Genomic DNA, 20,000 nt, shown 5'->3' with positions numbered 1-20,000 from the left:
GCTGCATTATATTGCATTTAGCAGACACTATCCAAAGGGACTTTGTTAACAAGGAAATATGCTGAGAAACAAACAAAGTAACAGAACTTTGTGAGACAAAAAGAATTGGCAGTACTGTAATGAAGTGCAATGTTTAGCAGAGGTCTGCTGACGTACGGTACGTACATCGATTGCACTAGCTGTGCTAAGGCTGGGCTAGCCACATACAGTAGGCTTACCCCGCCATATTTCCATCTCAAATGAACACAGGCGCGTCTCTCACCCTCCCACAGGGGCATTTGTTTGTCAGCATCATCGCAGTAGCTAACGAGCAGCATCCCTCTCTCCTCTCTCCTCGCCACTCATCAGCAAAGCTCATTAGAGCCAGTTTGTTTTATTTTCTCCCACCCAGCATCCTCTTAACCACCACACCACCACCCCGCCTTCCCAAGACTGTGTCTGTGCGTCTGTGTTTGTCGGTCCGTGGGGCCTTGTGAAACACCCCACCCCACCCCCCATGTATGTTTAATGCGTTTGGATGTTTTAAGGGTTGTGGGTATGACGGCGAGCAGCTGAGGTTGGCTCTGGGTCGCATATGCCGGGGCCATCTGTCGTCGCCCACTCCTGCCTCTCCCGCCTGCCTCTCTTGCCTCAGACCTCCACGACTCAGCTGGAGCTGCTGTCCCTGCCAGTCAGAGGAAGTGTGTGTGTATGTCAGTGTGTGTGTGTGTGTCAGTGTGTGTGTGTGTGTGTGTGTCAGTGTGTGTGTTTGTGTGTGCGTGTGTGTGTCAGTGAGGGTGTGTGTGTGTGTGTGCGTGCGTGCGTGCGCATGTGTGTGCATAATGTATGTTAATGTGTGCATGAAAATGTGCGCATATGGGTGTGTGCTTGGCTCAGTGTGTGTGTTTGTCTGTGGGGGTGTGTGCTCGGCTGATCTTGTGTGTGTGTGTGTGTGTGTGTGTGTGTGTGTGTGTGTGTGTGTGTGTGTGTGTGTGTGTGTGTGTGTGTGTGTGTGTGTGTGTGTGTGTGCGCGCATCTATGTGTGTTAATGTGAGTTTATGAGCATGTTGGCTGGTGCAGGGGAGTGCACTGAAGGGTGGGATAGGGTTGGTGAGAGAGAGCGAGAGAGAGAGAGAGAGAGAGAGAGAGAGAGAGAGAGAGAGAGAGAGAGAGAGAGAGAAATAGACAGAGAGAGAGAGAGGGAAAGAGAAAGAGAGAGAGAGGTCTTGGTTGGTTTGGTTTGGCCGCGGCCCAGCGTAGGACACCAGGGCAGCGGGACGGGAGTGGCGCTCCTCAGTCATCACCAGCCGACCAGCTCAGCTGTTACCCTTTGACCTAACCACTCGGTCACAGCTGCCCCTCAAGGTACTTCAGGAACACTATTCTTTGTCCTCCGTGTGGTGACCTGTGCTAGTACTGTCCTCTACCCCCTATACCCCATCTCCTCCTGTCGTTTTTTACCCTCCTCCTCTTCCCCTTCTCTGCTGCTCCCTCTTTTCATTAAGTAGTGCATTCCAGTATGGGCCACATCTTGTTGTGTGCTGTACTCGGGCTGCCTGTTCTGGGCCGCTTGACCTCAGCGTAGGTGCGGTCACTGGTGCCTGGTGGAGGATGGAGTCAGCCAGCACAGGTGGTGCAGAGGGGACGCGGACAAGGAGAGAGAGGAGAGGAGGAGAACGAGGACAAGATAGATTGAAGGAGGGAGAGAAGGGGGAGAGTAAAATAGAGACACGGAGGGAGGGAGGGAGAGGGAGATAGAGAAAGGGAGAGGGAGAGAGAGAGAGCGGGAGGGAGAGAAGGGGGGAGAGCAAGAGAGAGACACATAGGGAGAGAGTGAGGGAGGGAAAGAGAGCACCTGGAACTCTCCCCAGGGCCTCCTCATGGAGGTGTGTCTGCCGGCCCACCTCGCACTGTTCCTGCTCTCCTTTCCGGTCTCTCTCTCTCTCTCTCTCTCTCTCTCTCTTTCTCTCTCTCTCTCTCTCTCTCTCTCTCTCTCTCCCTCTCTCTCTCTCTTTTTCTCTTGCCTATATTTCTCTCATACCTCCCCAGTCTTTCTCCTTTCCACTTTCTGTGTTACTTTGTCTTTGTCTGTCTCTCTCCATGTCTCTGCCTCTCTCTCTTCTCTCTCTTCTCTCTCTCTCTCTCTCTCTCTCTCTCTCTCTCTCTTCTCTCTCTCTCTCTCTCTCTCTCTCTCTCTCTCTCTCTCTGCATCCATTCATCTTCCGCACAAGAACACTTCCCAGCTGGGTTTGGTCAGAGATCAACTCCCCCCCCCCCTATTTTCTAAAAACCAGAAGGCACCTTTTACTTCAGGGGAAAACACTAGGTTGTTGTAGCCTCGAGATGTTTGGTTGGGGTGTTGTGTTGGAGGTGTTTATTGCTTGGGACAAATTGGAATGGAGGAAGGACATGGAATTTGTGTCACCTGTAGGTCTCTTTGACCAAATAATCCCTCTCTATTAGGAAAAATTAGCACAAATTATGCATTGTTTATTTTCCATATTTACAAGACATAATTACGATCACAAAAATATAAATTTCAACTCAAGAGAGTTGAAAGGAGGCTGGTTACACTTTGGGAAGCACTTTATACCATATAGTTGCACAATAGATGGTGAAATTGTGCAATACAGTGGATCATGTTGTAGTGTATTTAAATGTGCATTCCCCTGTTTTTTGCAGTCCTCTGCCACGCCACTGTGTGTATTTCCACAATGTTGTGTTTGCTGTGGTGGTAGACAGATGGGAAGATCGCCGCCTGGTCCAGCTCTGTGTGCCACTGGTGTTAATGGGCTGGTCAGAGGGGTCTATGGGATTGACGGGTCAGGTGCCAAGGAGCGGCGGGAGGTTGGCACGGCGATGGCCATTAGGTCACGTGGGTGACCTTCACGCGGTGAAGTGGGCAGATGCGTCCTTTCCGATATGAATGGTGGCTTTCATCTGCATAAAACACTCCTCAGTTTGAAATATGAGGTGATTCTGACAGCGTTTGGGTTGGTTTTTTTAACATTGTTGAAGTTGTCGTGGAGGGTGGGTTTGTTGCTAGGGAAACCCTACTTGGCAGCTTACTGTATGTGTCGCCTTTCATGCAGAACTGCTGGCCGCTCCGAGAGTGTTGCTTGGGTGTATTAGCGAAAAGGTTATGCATGAATTATGCTCTGTGTTGACTTGAAGGCATTTCTCGCCTCAAATTCCCTCTCTGTAATCCGCTTTAACACAGCACAACAAACTTCTGATGATTATTAAATAATTGGATTTTAATAATTACCACAAAGTTCAGCTGAAGTTCACTTGTTGGAAGTAAGTGCTTAGTGACCTAAATAATAGCATTGTGGATTTTGTTTCCTCCCCTTGCCTCCAAATCGGTACTTCAGGCACAGTGCTCTGTGTGTGTGTACCAAAGGGGGCCCATGGCGACTGTAAATCGTGACTGTAGCAACAAGAGGGGGGACCTGTGGCGTCGGTTGGTTGGTCGTGGTCGGTATAGGTGCGGCCATGTGGAAATGCAGCTGTGTTCACACTTCCTCGTCTGTGGCGGGATTAATTACCAGCGGTGGCATGGCATGCACTGTGGGGCTGGTCAGAGCCACTGGGAACAGGAGGGCAGGGAGGGAGAGGGGGCAGTGGGGGCAGTGAGGGCAAGGCAACAGGGGGGAAGGAGAGAGGGGTTGTGGGTGGTAGGTAGGGGGCAGTGGATACAGCAAGGGGACGGGGGAAGGAGGGGAAGGGATGAGGGAGGGGGTGCCGTCGAGTCCAGGCAGAAAAAAAATCTGCTGAGTCTCGCCCTTTAGGTTTCTACAAGAACAAAAACAATGTGGACAGAGGTGTGGGAAGGGGAGAGGGGCAGATTTGTTTCAGCTCGTAGATAGGAGAGAGAGAGAGAGAGAGAGAGAGAGAGAGAGAGAGAGAGAGAGAGAGAGAGAGAGAGAGAGAGAGAGAGAGAGAGAGAGAGAGAGAGAGAACGACAGGCAGCACACAAAATGGGCATTCAGGTGTGGATGCCAACAAAGCTCTAGAGAAGAGAAAGAGAAACCTTAGTCACAGATCTGCTGACATCTCAAATGTTACACTAAATACCAAAATGACAATGCCATGGCACACGAAACACTGGAGAGAGAAAAAAACACAGAAAAGAATCAGACAAAGACAGACAGAGCTAGAGGATGAGATGGATAGATGCAGAGATAGTAGACATCATTGATGGTTGAGAGAAAGAGAAAAATGGAAAAAGACAGAATTAGACATGGCTGAGAAAGGGGAGATGTACGTACAGAGTAGGAGAGGAGTGAGTGAGTCAAGTCAAGTCAAGTCAAGTTTATTGTCAATTTCTTTACATGCACTGGTCATACAAAGAATTTGAAATTGCGTTTCTTGCTCTCCCATGCAGACATAGACTAATCTAGGTAAGGACATAGACAGTATAGACATAGACAGTACTCATACATGGACATAGACAGTATGGACGTAGACATTGCTCATACAGACAAATGGATAGAGCAAAAGAGGGTTGGATAGAGATAAAAAGAGAGAGAGAGACAGAGACAGAGACAGAGACAGAGATGGACCAAGCAGGAGAATGTGTGAAAGAGAGAAGAAACAAGAGAGATGGACAGAGCAAGACACCTGGAGAGGGAGAGAAAAAGAGAGAGAGAGAGAGATTGAGAATGTAAGATGGACAGATCAAGGCAGGGGATTGCAGAGAGCGAGGGAGATGGACAAGAGTTTTCTTAGCTCCTTGTTAGCCAAGAGGGAGTAAGAGGTGAGGTGATGGCAAGCTCGGACACGACTGAGAAGAGCTGCAGGAATGCCTGACAGTCTCATGAGGACAGCAGGCCATTTGCACCGCCATTTGCCTACACGCACACACACACACACACACACACACACACACACACACACACACACACACACACACACACACACGCACGCACACACACACACATGCACAAACGAATGCAAATGCCCGCACACGTACACACAAGTATGCACACGCGCATGCACACACATGCACTCGCACGTATGCACACAACTGCACACGTACGCATACATACACACACATACACACACACACACACACACACACACACACACACACACACACACACACACACACACACACACACACACACACACACACACACACACACACAGGCGCAGTCTCAGTTGGAGCCAATCACCGCTCGCTTTCCATCTGTCTCTCATGCACAAATATGTGCATCTTCAGTCACCATACGGCATCTCTCGTTCCTCAAACATATCAGTTGTGTTCATCTTTTGCGAAACCACTGTGCCTTCAACTGAGAGCCTTATCGCTTATAGGCCATTTGGGGGGAAACAAAGCCTCTCTCCTCCGTCTGCACTGGTGTCTATGCCCCACTTTCTATTTAGGTTGCTGTTGAGAGAGATATCATCAATAAAGCTGTTTAAGACGGCCATTCCCAGACAAAACAATAACAGCACGGGGCCCATTTTCAGTTCTTAAAGCAATAGCTCTTCTGTCCCCTCACAGGTTAGAAGCATAGTTCTCACTGATAGACAAATAAACACAGATGTTTTGCTCTTTCAAACTTGCGTGGTGTGGTTATATTTCCCCAGAGGGTAGCTAACTAAATTCAGAAGTGCATTTTCACCCTGTGACATGTGGCTGAACCATTAAAATGGGTTTTGGAATCACATTTAAAAGAACTATATGAAGTGTTGATACAGTATATACAGCATAAAATACCTGCATGAATTTGACTGCAGTGTCTTACATGTTGACATGACAAATCTCTGTGTGGTGACTGGTGAGAGGTATGAGGCACCTCTGCCGTGCCTGTTGGCAGCTCACGAACCGCATTTGTCGCTGAAGCCCCCTCAGACGACAGTTGATCTCAGGCTTACAATGGGATTTGATAATAGCAGAGCACCAGCGAGAGGCTGGCGAGAGGCTTATCACTGCAGGGTGAACAGCGATTTTCCCATTCACTTTGTCACTCATAGACAACTAAAGACAGATACTTTCACTCCACCAAACTTCACCAGCAAACTGAATGCAGAAATTATAAACAAGTTGATGAACCATTGCTTACAAGTTGAACTATTTCAAGGTCGGACAGTGTTCCCTTTGGTATGCCGCTCAGAGATGACTAAAGACAGATATTTCACGCCTCCAAACTCGTCTGTATACTGTAGCCCACAGAGACAAGCAAACTGAATCCAGAAGTTGAACAATTAAGCGTTATGTAAAATGCAAATGCAGTATATTCAGCTACAGCCTCCTACATATTGAAATGTCAAATCTCAGTGGTGCATTCGTCATAGACAGACATTCACTCCTCCAAATGTGCTTGGTGCAGTTATACAGTCCACATTGGCCAGCAAACTGAATTCAGATGTTGTTACAAGTCGATCAACCATTGCTACAAGTTGATGGAACACACTATTTCAAGTTGGATAGTTGATATTATAAAATGTAAGTATCATTTCAGCTATAGCCTCTTACATGTTGAAATGACAAATGTCTGTGGTGCATTCACCATAGCCCCCTCAGATGAAAGTTGATCTCGGTCTTACAATGGGATTTGATGATGGCAAAGCACCAATGGTTGGTGAGGGGGGTATCACTGTGGAGTAAGCAGCAGTGTGTCCATTCACTTCTTTGCTCATAGACAACTAAAGACGCATACTCACTCCTTCAAACTGACTTGATATAGTTACAGCCGACAGCCCACATAGGCCTAGCAAACTGAATTCATAAGTTGTAACAAGTTGATGAAACAGTTGTTCAATAGTGATTCACATTCAGCTACAGCTCCTACATGTTGACATGACAGACCTCTGTGATGCATTTGTCCAAACCTCCCCTCAGACGAAAGTTGATCTTGGTCTTACAAGGGGATTTGATAAAGGCACAGCACCAATAGCCAGCGAGAGGCTTATCAGCCGTGGAGTAAGCAGCAGTGCTTCCATTCGCTGTGTGTAACCCTACACTAAGTCAACGGAGACGGAGCCAGCCGTGGCACGTACGTTTGCTCTACCAACACGTGTTTGTTTTTGTTGTGCTTGTAAGCTAGAGCTCTCTCTCTCTCTGGATCGCTTTCATTTCGACTGTCCCTTCACTGACCTGTATGTGTGTGTGTGTGTGTGTGTGTGTGTGTGTGTGTGTGTGTGTGTGCGTGCGTGCGTGCGTGCGTGCGTGCGTGCGTGCGTGCGTGCGTGCGTGCGTGCGTGTGTGTGTAGGCACAGTAAGAAGTAGAGAGATTGTGTATGTATGTATATACAAATGTATTGTATGTTTGTGTCTGTGGGTGGGGAGAGATGAACAGAGAAACAGAGAGAGAAATAGAGACAGAGAGAGAGCGATTGTTTGTATGTGTGCGGATATCCACAAGAAAAGTTTTCACAACATTATTCACACATGTTTGTATGGTTTCTCTGCGTGTATGTTTTTTTGTGTGAGCGGACGTGTAAATTCCATTTTATGCATGTGTCGCTCTGTTTGTACCGTGTTGTCTGTGGTGTGCGTTTTATGTGCAAGCACTTGAAACCACTCACACAATTCACTTTGTTATGACACGTATGGCTTCTGCCTGTCACTCAGTTGCTGTCTTTAGCCCATGTCTCACATACCTGTTCGCCATATGTCACAATAACCCTATGCTGTCAGACTCTCTGTCAGTGCCTTTAGATGCACGTGAGAGATCCCAATTGTTGGCTCATGTCTGGATTTTACTGTAAAAGCTATGGATATAGGCCCAGCCGTGGCTCAATCGGCTGGGCACTGGACTACTACACAGGTGACCCGGGTTCGATTCTGTCCCGATGTCATTTGCCGAACCTTCCCCGTCTCTGAGTGTTATGTTATGTTATTACATTACATTGCATTTTGCAGACGCTTTATAACTAAAGCGACTTTCAAAAGGAAAGTCAGAGGACATAATCGTTATATATGGGACTATGCTTTCCAGATAATGCAATTCGTAGTGTCTATGTGGCAAACTACACTTTGCTCCGCATGTTGCTTTGCAACACCAAATTTTCCTCACCACAAAACTTTGCACTGACAAATTAGTTCTCAAAGGTTCCGCCAAATTGAAAAAAAAACCCAGCTCTGTAACCCAAGAGCGACCAAAAAAACATGTGAGCGGCTCGAAAGGAAATGATAATGATTGTTTTCGAGCACGATTGTTCTGCTTCTGGTGACCATGAGAAAAGCAAAACAGCTCGGAAGAATCGCCTCTGGGCACTGCGGTGGGAGTTAACTAAGGTCTGGGAGGGATGGTCTGGAGGAGAATCAGACATTGAGAGAGGGAGAGAGAGAGAGAGGGGGGGGGGAAGAGAGAGAGGAAGAGAGACAGACAGAGAGACAGAAAGAGACAAAGGGAGACAGAGACATAGAGAGAATGCATGCTTGTGTGCCAGTAATGGTGGACAAGTGCATTTGTGGCAATGTGGCATGCAGAAAGCCTTCCCCTTTCCCTCTCTCTCTCTAAGTTAGGATGTTTTGTTTGTGGGCCTCCTTCTTCACCATTGTCGTGAGGTTGGTGCAGCCTCCACATCCTGGGCAGTCCTGCAGGAGGGTGAAACTCTCCACACAGCTGTCTGTGGTAAGCCTTGGGAGAGTGGAGGGCTCAATGTCGTTAGCCTGTGCTGTGGGTGTTGTTGGGAGTGTTGTTTATCTTCATCCATGCCTCGTCTTGTCACGTGTGTGTGTGTGTGTGTGTGTGTGTGTGTGTGTGTGTGTGTGTGTGTATCGGCGCACATGCATTTCTGTGTGTGTGTGTGTGTGTGTGTGTGTGTGTGTGTGTGTGTGTGTGTGTGTGTGTGTGTGTGTGTGTGTGTGTGTGTGTGTGTGTGTGTGTGTGTGTTAGCATACGTGTGAGAGTGTGTCTGTGTCTCTGTGTACGACTGTGTGTGTGTGTGACTATGTGTGTGTCCATGTGAGTGAGTGTTTTTTCTCACCGGGTGGACGGCTGGCTTCCCGCTCTTGCTGGCCATTTCCTGCGTTTCCTCGCAGAGCTGAGCTGAGCTTCCTGCTCTTCCTGCACCTTCTCAGGGTTGGCCATGTGGCCAGGGGGTTACACGAGGATGTGTGTGTGTGTGTGTGTGTGTGTGTGTGTGTGTGTGTGTGTGTGTGTGTGTGTGTGTGTGTGTGTGTGTGTGTGTGTGTGTGTGTGTGTGTGTGTATGTGTGTGTGTGTGTGTGTGTGTGTGTGTGTGTGTGTGTGTGTGTGTGTGTGTGTGTGTGTGTGTGTGTGTGTGTGTGTGTGTGTGTGTGTCTGACTATGCTTATGTATGTGTGAGTGGTGGCCCTCTCCACTCGTGGGTCTTAGAAGCTGCCTGAGGGCTCATTACAGGTCATAGAGTTTTGACCCTACCGGTCAGACATGTTTACGCAGTGAAAACAACGCAGTCAACCGGCCTGCAAATGAGCCCGCAGGCACTTCAAAAGAAAGACAGAGAGAGAGAGAGAGAGAGAGAGAGAGAGAGAGAGAGAGAGAGAGAGAGAGAGAGAGAGAGAGAGAGAGAGAGAGAGAGAGAGAGAGAGAGAAAGAAACAACAGAGACAAGCTGATAGATAGAAAGAAAGAGAGACAGGGAGAAAGAGAGAGTGAGAGAGAGAGAGGGAGATAGAGAGAAAGAAAGAAAGAAAGAATGAAAGAACAGAGACAGGCAGATAGAAAGAAGGAGTGAAAGAAAGAGATGGAGAGAGAGAGAGAGAGAGAGAGAGAGAGAGAGAGAGAGAGAGAGAGAGAGAAGCCCGTACATGGCCGAGTCTGACTCGACATGCTTGGAGTGCATGCTTCAGAGGAGCCCGCTGAGTGACAAGTGGTGTTTGGGAGAGGAGACGAATGGAGTAAGAGGCGGGCGGCTCTGATTATAGACTTGTTCCTCTCCCAAAATATGTCTGCACTTCAAAAAAAAAAAAAAAAAGATGGAAAAAAGAGAAGAAAGAAAAAAAGAAACAGCTATAGCCATAACCACCACGATCCACCATCATTTCTCTGTGTTGTTACGCCTTGGAGTGATATAGACACAGAGATAGATAGGGCTACTTTTGTATCTGCCACTGGCCCCTGTGTGGGTCTCCAGGCTACTAGAAAGGCGTATATCAACACAGCCCCTATGCCTGCGCTCCTCTCCCGCTGCTGTTGAACCACCGCTTGCTTTGTTGTTGTGTGTTGTGATTTTCACTGACTGATTCAGTAACATAAAGTCCTTCTCCTTAACCATGAGGTCAATACTGACAAAATACTTTGGATAAAGGGGGGAAGCTACTGTATTTAAACTCCAGAAAGATTTTTTTCTGCTTACATATGAACTCCTTTGACCAATGACCCGCATGAATGAGAATCTTCACAGACACCACTACCACCATCTCTCTGTACCACCATCTCTCTGTAGTTGTGGTATAGATAGAGCTACTTTTGTACAGAGTTGTATGAATTAGAAGTAGAAGTACTCTTACAGATGTAATTACATCATGACTAGTGTGATATTACGAAGGTGAAACCATGTAAGATCATACATATCACTATTGTAATTACATCTGCAAGAGTACTTCTACTTCTACTACAACTCTGCCACCGGCCCCTGTGTGTGCGTCTCCAGGCTATTGGAGCTGTGTATATCAACACAGGCCCCTATGCTACTCGGCAGCTGCTGTTGAACCACCGTTTGCTTTGATATCGTGTGTTGTGACCTTTGATTCAGTGATAATAATGCCTGCTTCCATGAAACGGCATTAAACAACCTTTGTTCGGACACCGTTTGCTTTTTTGAATGCTGTGATCAGTGATGTTATGAGTGCTATGCAGTGATGTTACTCCTGGTTTCCTTAAACATCAGACTTTCAAAGGGGACTCATTTCAAGTCCAGTTTCCAACTTGAGTTTTCCAACTTACAGACAGAGTCTGTTGATTAACATGACGTGCAAGAATAAGAATCCTCATAGACATGTTTTTTTGTGTGTGTTTTCAATCCAGAGTGCTGCTGGCGTCGCTGCCGCTTGTAAGAAGAAGCGCTGAGATCCGAGCGCGGTGTGTGTTGGACACAGTGGCTCCCCCGCAGGCGGTTTGGTGACACTACAGGGCTGTGCCAGCAGGGGGCCTGTAGACGGCACTGCAGCCATCAGTGAATGGCCACAAGCCCAGATTACTACAGCACTTATGAACACAGCCCGGAGGTAAGAGAGATCACTGCCCTATCTTTTTTGGAACACCATTACACCTGCTTATTTAGGTCAGTGTGTATTTTTATATAGCATATAGTAGTAACCTTTAAGAAATATGTCACTTGCTGTGTGCTCAACCCATTTTCCACATTGTTTTTGCTCTTATATATTTGCACGATACATATTACTGATTTCAGACAGGAAAATAAGCAAACTCAAGTTTCAATACCATCCTTTATCCTACATCTAAATGTGTTGTCACCATGGTAACTTCCTTTTTTTGTGTTTGCCTAGGTAAGCAACCAATCAGGAGCCAGCGAGAACCGCGAGGTCACACAGCAGACTCGTGCCATGGAGGTCAAGGCTGACCTGATCACGAACCACAGTGAGAATTTTTATTCAGCTATGAATAGCCTACCAACCCTTGGTCCATAGTAGATACGGAATCATACTGGTATTATACAATTTTTTAAATAATAGAACATAAGAACAGAGAAACTAGTTGGCCGCATACTGAAGCTTCACATTAGCATGGAGAATCATGAACTTCTATTATAGAATAGCGAATCCTACTTCTCTGAATGTATGGACGTCTCCCTTCTGAGGTGGGATGTATATATGCATTTTTAGGAAAAAATAAAAACATGCATGACATGTGGACTGTTAAGGCTATTGAGAGATATCTACCGTGGAAACTGTGCCCATTCCAATGCCTGTTATGCCTGTTGTATGTTTGTTTATGGATTTGGCTTGGGTGGGTGTCTGCCTGTGGAATATAAGGATGTACTGTTGTCTGCACATGCTGCTCTGAGTTTTCTGTTTATTTTGGCTTTGCATGTTTGACTGAGTTATATATGTACATCTGGTTGTCCTTTTCTATTTGGCCTACTCTTGTATCTGTGTTCTAATTCCTTGTATGTAGGTTTGTACTGTGCTGTCCAGGATGGGATGTACTCTTGGATATCTGTGTATTACAGTATTTCTCCCTCTGTGTGTGTGTGTGAATATGTGACTGTGTGTGTGTGTGTGTGTGTGTGTGTGTGTGTGTGTGTGTGTGTGTGTGTGTGTGTGTGTGTGTGTGTGTGTGTGTGTGTGTGTGTGTGTGTGTGTGTGTGCGCGTGCGTGCGTAGACCTGGGCCAGGCGGGGCAGGACACTAAGCAGCGAGCGGAGCGTATCTCGGAGCTGCAGGAGAGGAGACGCGGTCTGCAGACGCTTCTCAACACCCGTCTGGCCGAGCTGAAGAGAGTCTGCCTGCAGGAAGCGGTCAGTTGAACGTCTGTTTTCTAGAGTGTATTTACTGTCCATTGCCAATATATATAAATACTGCTGCACAATGATTCATGATTTGGGGGCAGCCATGACTTAATGGATAGGGAGATAGGATTTAGATCAGAGGGTTGCAGGTTCAAATCCCACCTTTCCACTGCCTACTTCACTCCATGACAGAGGTGCCCTTGAACAAGGCACATAACCCGTATACTGCTCCAGGAACTGTAACCAATACCCTGTCAATAACTGCAAGTCGCTTTGGGTAAAAACGTCAACTAAGTGTAATGTAATTTAATTAATGGTCAGTAAAAAGTGCTGAAAACAGGAGTACTGCAACCTGATGATGAGGCACCCTGGTTGCGGAGGGCCAAGGCAACAGTGCCAATAGCAGCACCGCCGCCGTGGGGCCATCGACTCACCGACACTGCTGCCCACGCCACACCCATTAAACAGCAGTACTGCTAATGCCATTAGGCCTGCCTGGGGGACACTCATTAAATAGCCACAACCCACCAGCTCAGCTCCGGAGAGACAACTAGAATCGCTATCAGAAACAGAATCATTACTCATTAACGCACCAGCACCAGCTCAGGAGAGGAGAGGAAGTCAGATAAGACCCATTAACGCACCAACTAACTAACTCAACTGGGGAGCTTGCGAAACAGGATCGAAATCTGGACTGGTCACTTGTGGAATATCAATATCAGCCAGCTGACAAGAGAGGATAAGAATCAAAATCATAGCTCACAAACAAAGACAACGAAAGAAAAAATATTGTAAAAACGTATCATATTAATGAAATGCATGTAATATCCACAAATTAGGGTGCAAGTGGTAATAGCCTATGTAGCATATATTCAGAAGGAATTCAATTCAACAGTTGTTAAATTATACATTTTTCTCGAGCACTCATACATTCCACTCCTTGCAAAGGAAAACACCAAATGACTGCATGTTAGGCAACACACGAAAATAGAGAAAATGCTAAGTGTTCACTGATGCTGTGCAAGTAAGTCACTAATTTTGCGCAATGCACAGACACACATCATTACACGATGGCATGGCAACTCCGCAGTAAACAACCAGCTACCACAGGATCTCTCCCAAAACCACACTGACAACACATGTAATCACTGAAGCGTAGCCAGCTTACCCACGGACAATCACACCCACCACAAATGCCCTTAAGGCCCATAAAGGACACACATTCCTCAACACACACACCCTGCATGTGTTACTTACAGACACCAGCGTGTGACCAACCCACAGCATACACAATCGCAATTACCATACCCACTCCAAATGGAGAATGACTTGGTATGCATGCACACAAACACACGCACAGATGCATGCACACACGCACACATACACACACGCATGCACACACACACACACACACATACACACACAGACACTCGCACACACACAAGCGCTCATAAATACATGCACACATACGCGGGCACAAATACAGTCACACACACACACACACACACACACACACACACACACACACACACACACACACACACACACACACACACACACACACACACACACACACACACACACACACACACACACACACACACACACACACACACACACACACACACACACTGACACTGACACAGTATGTGCAACCGCCGAATTAAACCAACCTACAGGACTGCTGTGCAATGCATAATGCATATACTACTGCTGTACTCCTCAAACCATAACTAACAAACCCCCCCCCCCCCCCCCCCCCCACCCCCCACACCCCACACACACACACACACTCCTCCTCTGCATCCTACAGTGCTCTTTGTGACAAATAAATGCTACCCTACTCCCTCGCCCTACTTCCTCTCCTCATCCTCCTTTTCGCTGCTGGGAAGTATCATACTCCTAAGTCCTGGACCCCATCTTTTTGAGAGCGTCATTAGGCTGCCTATGGGAAACTGCATTGCAACCAAGTTAGTTAGTTAGCAACATCACTGTTGAGAAACACATAGCTGGTCGGAGCTACTCCTCCCCTCCCATCTTGTCCCCAAGAGCTGTCAAAGAGGCTTCTGATGGCCATGAATGTCTCAAGGTTTACCCGTTTGCCTGTGCTGCCATTCCCATTGTATAACTGACAACCCAGCATACTCAGTCCACAACCCCTCAAAGCATTACGAGTCTTCACTTTGCACTCCCCATCCTACTGAAGCCCAGCACTCCCTGAAGCAGCACCATGCAGCCTCTATCTTTGCTGCGACACTCTCCCTCATGCATGTGCTAAAACACCCTCTCTGACAAGAGCTGACAAGCCATCAAGGACCATCTCAACCAGCGTTTGTGACATTCCAAAGCCCTTAAAGAGGTCATATTATGGAAAAATATGTTTTCTTTTAACCGAGGCTTTCATGGCGTGGTAAGGTTTGCATTGACACAGGGCTGCCATGAATGTGAAACGTGCAGTAGTTATGCCATTGGTTTACGTAAATCCTGAACTGAGGAATGGTGACAAAATGGCTGTGACAGTGAAAAGAAGTCCTGACCATGATCTTTGGCAGTACCAACTGATTCAAGTGGACTTATCAAAAATGAACATGGAATGCATTCTAATAATACTGAACGGAACAGTACGACAAAATCTATACATGGTGACATTGAATATGCTGTGTTTTACCTCAATGGGATAATCCTACCGTAGGCCCACTTTAGATTTGTTTGTGCTACAATAATAAACAGTAAAGAGCGTCACAAACACACACTCGAACAAGTAGCTCTGACAAATAGCCACTAACAAACCCATTTGCCAGCGACACATAACCAACCCCCCCGAAAATCTCCCAACAACCACCTGCCTTACACAAGCCCCCGACCAGCATATATGGCAACAGCCTAGTCCACTCTCCTCCCCTGCCCAAAAAGCCCAAACACTCCTACCAACCCCCCCAAAAACCCACAATAACCACCTGTCCAACACAAACCCCCAACCAGCATACATGGCAACAAGCAAGGCTTCTCATGTCATGCTTGCCCACTAAGCCTACACCACACCTACCTCCCTCCCTCCTGCCCACCCTCCTGACCTCCCCTCCCCTGCACCATCACTGCCCTGGTCCTGCTCCTCAGCCAGTGTCCATGCCCATGCCAGGACCTGCTGTCTCTGGCTGGCCGTGTGGAGGTGGAATGGGCCAGGCTGCCAGAATGTCCCACCGCACAACGCATTTTGCTCTTTTGTTAATTCAACACTTAGGGCAAATATTAGAGTGTTAAATTTGACTCTTGAAGTGTGGAATTAAGACTGTGAAAATTGCTGTATGGGTCACAAGACGGAAACAAAGGGGACAGTTGTCCCGGGCCCAGGGGAGAGAGTGGCCCCAAATTGGGGTTTCATTTACATTGTATTGGATTGGGGAGAGTCCCTGTTAGATACCTTTGTCCTGGGCCTTACATAAGGTGCTAGTGACCCTGGTTCGGCTGGTTATGCCGTGCCATTGCCATTACCATGCCATGCGAGTGCAGGCCTTCTGTTGTGCTGTGGAGGACGCACTCTCTCAGGGGTGAGCTCTTCACACCTAATCTGCCTCAGCTGTGGTGCTAAGGCCTGCAGCCATCTGATGTAGCCCTGGCCAGGAGAGATGGGGGAGAGAACAGAGGGAGAGGGAGGGACCCTGCCTGAAAATATGGTTTTAGTTTGAGGAAAATATGGGTTTTATTATGTGCATGAATGTGTAGCGTAATCCTGATGGTGTCCTTACGGGGAAACACGAGACATAATAAATAGGTGACTGAATATCCAGCTCATTGACACCAACAGCATAGAACTCAATAGAATGTTTGTTTTTCTGAATTCACAAATAGAACTGCAATATTCATATACCAATACAAATACCAATACCAAAGTACCAATAGTACAATACAAATATGACAATACTCTACAATACAGCAATAAAGCATCTCAATACTCGAATGTATACAAATGTATCACACACAAAGGTAATTTCACAAACGTCCATGAACGGGATAACAGTAGAATACATTTTCATATCACATTTTGGATGCGCGCTGCGCAGACTCCTTTTGCATGCGCCCTCACGAATGCACCCGCCTATTGTGGCGCTCTGCGCAGCATGTGTACTGGACTCTTGGAACTGTCTCAGAGTCACCCCGTCTCCTGCGTTTCGGTCTAGCCCTTGAAGCTCGACCAATCAGAAGCAGAGTTTGGCTATCTGTGGCGTCGCCATACTAGGAACAAAATATTGCGTGCTGCGATGTTTGTGGTGGTGACTTCCTGTTGTTGTTGCCGTGCGCGGTGCTGTGTTCCGTAGGAGCTGATTGGAGAGGTGCCCGCTGAGTTTCCTCTGGAGGCGGGAGAGAGGCCCCCCTTCGTACGCCGCAGAGGAGGCTCCTCTCGCCACGGACACAAACACACACACGCAGCGACCAAGGGAGAGGTGAGGAACACACACACACATGCTGTATGGACGTACACACACGCACACGCACACATACGCACACACACACACACACACACACACACACACACACACACACACACACACACACACACACACACACACACACACACACACACACACACACACACACAAAGGCACACGCACACGCACACACATTCTACATGCACACATCCACATACTGTATGCGCACAGACGCACACACAGACACAAACAACCTAGTCCCCATTACGTACAGTATACACACATACTGTACACACCATCTTGATCCCCATCTTACACACACACGCATGCACACACGTACGCACGCATGCACGCACGCACGCACGCACGCACGCACGCACACGCACACACCCACACACACACACACACACACACACACACACACACACACACACACACACACACACACAGAGTTTATAACAATGCGCACACTCTCCATCAGGTCACATTGCCACCGTTTCCACTCACTCATCCCGCTCAGAGATAAGAATCAATCAGTTCAGATGCAGTAAATCAGATTAAAGAGGCACACACACACACACACACACACACACACACACACACACACACACACACACACACACACACACACACAGAGAGAGAGATAGAGAGAGAGAGAGAGAGAGAGAGAGAGAGAGAGAGAGAGAGAGAGAGAGAGAGAGAGAGCTACACACCCACAAATCCCGTCTTTATCTTGTTAAGAATAAAATAGAGCACAAGCACACACAGAGATTAAAAAAAATGGTAAATTTCATTTCCTCGTCCCAGCTAAAACAAAGAGGCCATTTGTTTCCGTGTGTGTGTGTGCTGCACCCACTCTCCACTATACAGGAGGACGAGGCCAACCAGCGCAAGCTGAAGAAAACACTGTTCAGTGGCACCCTCCGCAGGCACGACTCGGAACCACAGCCGCCACAAAGCAAGAGGACTGTACACCGAGGATGCCACACAGGTACTGTATAGTGTTTGAGAACGTACCCTGCTGTGTGTGTGTATGTGTGTGTGTGTGTGTGTGTGTGTGTGTGTGTGTGTGTAACCGGCAACCTTTGGGCTACAAGTCTGACAACCTAACCGCAAACCCATGACTGCCCTGTATGTGTGTGTTTGTTGAAGAAGATGAACACTGTAGGCAACTTCAGCTCTTGTTCACAGTGCATGTCACACAGGCACGTATATGCTGAGTGTTTTTGCACATGTATGAGTGTTTGTGTGTTTTTATGTGTGTGTGTGTGTGTGTGTGTGTGTGTGTGTGTGTGTGTGTGTGTGTGTGTGTGTGTGTGTGTGTGTGTGTGTGTGTGTGTGTGTGTGTGTGTGTGTGTGTGTGTGTGTGTGTGTGTGTGTGTGTGTGTGTGTGTGTGTGTGTGTGTGTGTGAGTGCGTGTGTGTGTGTGTGCGTGCATGTGTGTGTTATACATAGAAAGCAAAGCAATTATGTATGTACTTGTAGCTTATATTATTCATATGAGTTGAGAAGGAAGACTATCCACATTCCAAGTTAAGGTACAAGACAAAGAGTTTTTACAAGTTTTAGAGAGATGAGTGCACACACTTGAAATTCTTTTTTTGTGTTTTATTCCATGACAGAGCTGTGCTTCCGCCATTGAGGTCTTTAGACACAGCTGAGAAGGGGGCTGCTCAGTTGCCATTGGGGGGCATTAGTCTATTTAATTTTTCAATACTAAGGTGGTCGTTGGCATGCTTATGATGAGATCAAGGGAGAGTTGTAAGGTTTATGATGAGGTCAAGGGGGCGTTTATTCAAAAAAAGGTTGTGGACTGCTCTATAACTTTTATTTATAACGCTTGTTTACTGAGGCTTCCACACAGGTACATGCCACGCAGAGATAGTACACATGCTCCATACATAGTGATTGTGTCTGTTATTTAAAGCAATAGGTTTATTTGATTAATACAAGAAACACAGGAAGCCTTTTTGCTTGCATGCACATTTGTGGAAGGTATAGATCTGAGGTGATCAATTGCAGAGTGGAGAGTAAACCAACTCAGCGGTAAACATCATTTTCTGGGGTTTGCAAGATCGTGCACCTATGCATTTATTTAACATTGGTGATTACAGTAGACTGATGTTAATACAAGTTTGTTTTCAAAGATGTGCATCAACCGTGGTTACATCTGTCTTGCCTCTGCTAAAACCTTGAAAAAAGATGTTGTGATACGTTGTCTTGAGAATGTTGTGGTTCGGTTGCGAATAGTAGTAAGGAGATGAAAGTAATCCTCAAAATGTGGACGGTCGGTGATGTATTTTGACTCTGGAAAAGAGCAAAGTGTCAGAGGTGAAGCCAGGCACCATGTATCCGTTCTCTAGTGAATGTCAAGGTGAATCGTCACTCCTAACAACAGACATTTAACCGATACGAGGAACCTGGTAAAGGTGAAAGTGCAAAGTGTGTGTGTGTGTGTGTGTGTCTTAGGTACGACTCGTTCTTGTTTGCCTTTCTTTGAGCCTAATCGAACACAGCTGGTCAACTTCCTTGTACACCACACATGCTCAACCCCACACCTCCCACCATCACACACACACACACACACACACACACACACACACACACACACACACACACACACACACACACACACACACACACACACACACCCAGGTGAAAAACCCATATACTTAAAGTGTACTTTTTTTGACCGTACTTAGTACAAAGTGTACTATTTTCGGCGATTTAAAGTGCGCTTCATTGCACTATTAGTGCGCTGGATCACTACTAAAGCAGTACTTCAGCACACTTGCAGCACACTGAGGATGCTAAATTGGCACCGCTTTTGGACAACTTCAAGTGCACTACGAGCATACTTTTGGAAGTATGATCCAAACACACTTTTCATGCATTTGTATGGCATTCAGAGTGTGTTGGAGTACACTTCTATGTAATTTTGTTGTTACTTGAAGTTCAATAAAAGTATGTTAACTTCATGCTTCTTTGGACTACATTGGAACACTTTAAGTCTGTAAAAAGTACATCATTAAGTATTGTAAATATATTAACAGGTATGCTTGAAGTATGTTTACAGTACACTCCCAATTACATGAAATAACATAAATGTAAAACTGCAATCCATGCTGTTACTCAGAGCTTGTACATTGAACACATCCAGAGGTCACTTTATTGATATGCATGCAT

General features: G+C 46.7%; 1 protein-coding gene across 1 annotated transcript in view; it reads left to right on the top strand.

The window, feature by feature from the left end:
* The window catches only part of ccdc120a (coiled-coil domain containing 120a), a 44,863-nt gene that overhangs the window by 10,819 nt on the left and 14,044 nt on the right, over positions 1 to 20,000 (top strand). The window contains exons 2-6 of the mRNA XM_063208737.1: positions 10,945 to 11,144; positions 11,427 to 11,517; positions 12,263 to 12,396; positions 16,704 to 16,829; positions 17,685 to 17,805. Of these exons, the coding sequence (XP_063064807.1) occupies positions 11,097 to 11,144; positions 11,427 to 11,517; positions 12,263 to 12,396; positions 16,704 to 16,829; positions 17,685 to 17,805 (520 nt within the window). The 5' untranslated portion in view covers positions 10,945 to 11,096. The remainder of the gene's footprint in view (positions 1 to 10,944; positions 11,145 to 11,426; positions 11,518 to 12,262; positions 12,397 to 16,703; positions 16,830 to 17,684; positions 17,806 to 20,000) is intronic.

The sequence above is a fragment of the Engraulis encrasicolus genome, chromosome 10, assembly GCF_034702125.1.
Source record: "Engraulis encrasicolus isolate BLACKSEA-1 chromosome 10, IST_EnEncr_1.0, whole genome shotgun sequence".
Lineage (NCBI taxonomy): Eukaryota > Metazoa > Chordata > Actinopteri > Clupeiformes > Engraulidae > Engraulis > Engraulis encrasicolus.
The sequence above is the reverse complement of the archived record's forward strand: the minus strand, read 5'-3'. Positions and strand labels throughout refer to the sequence as shown.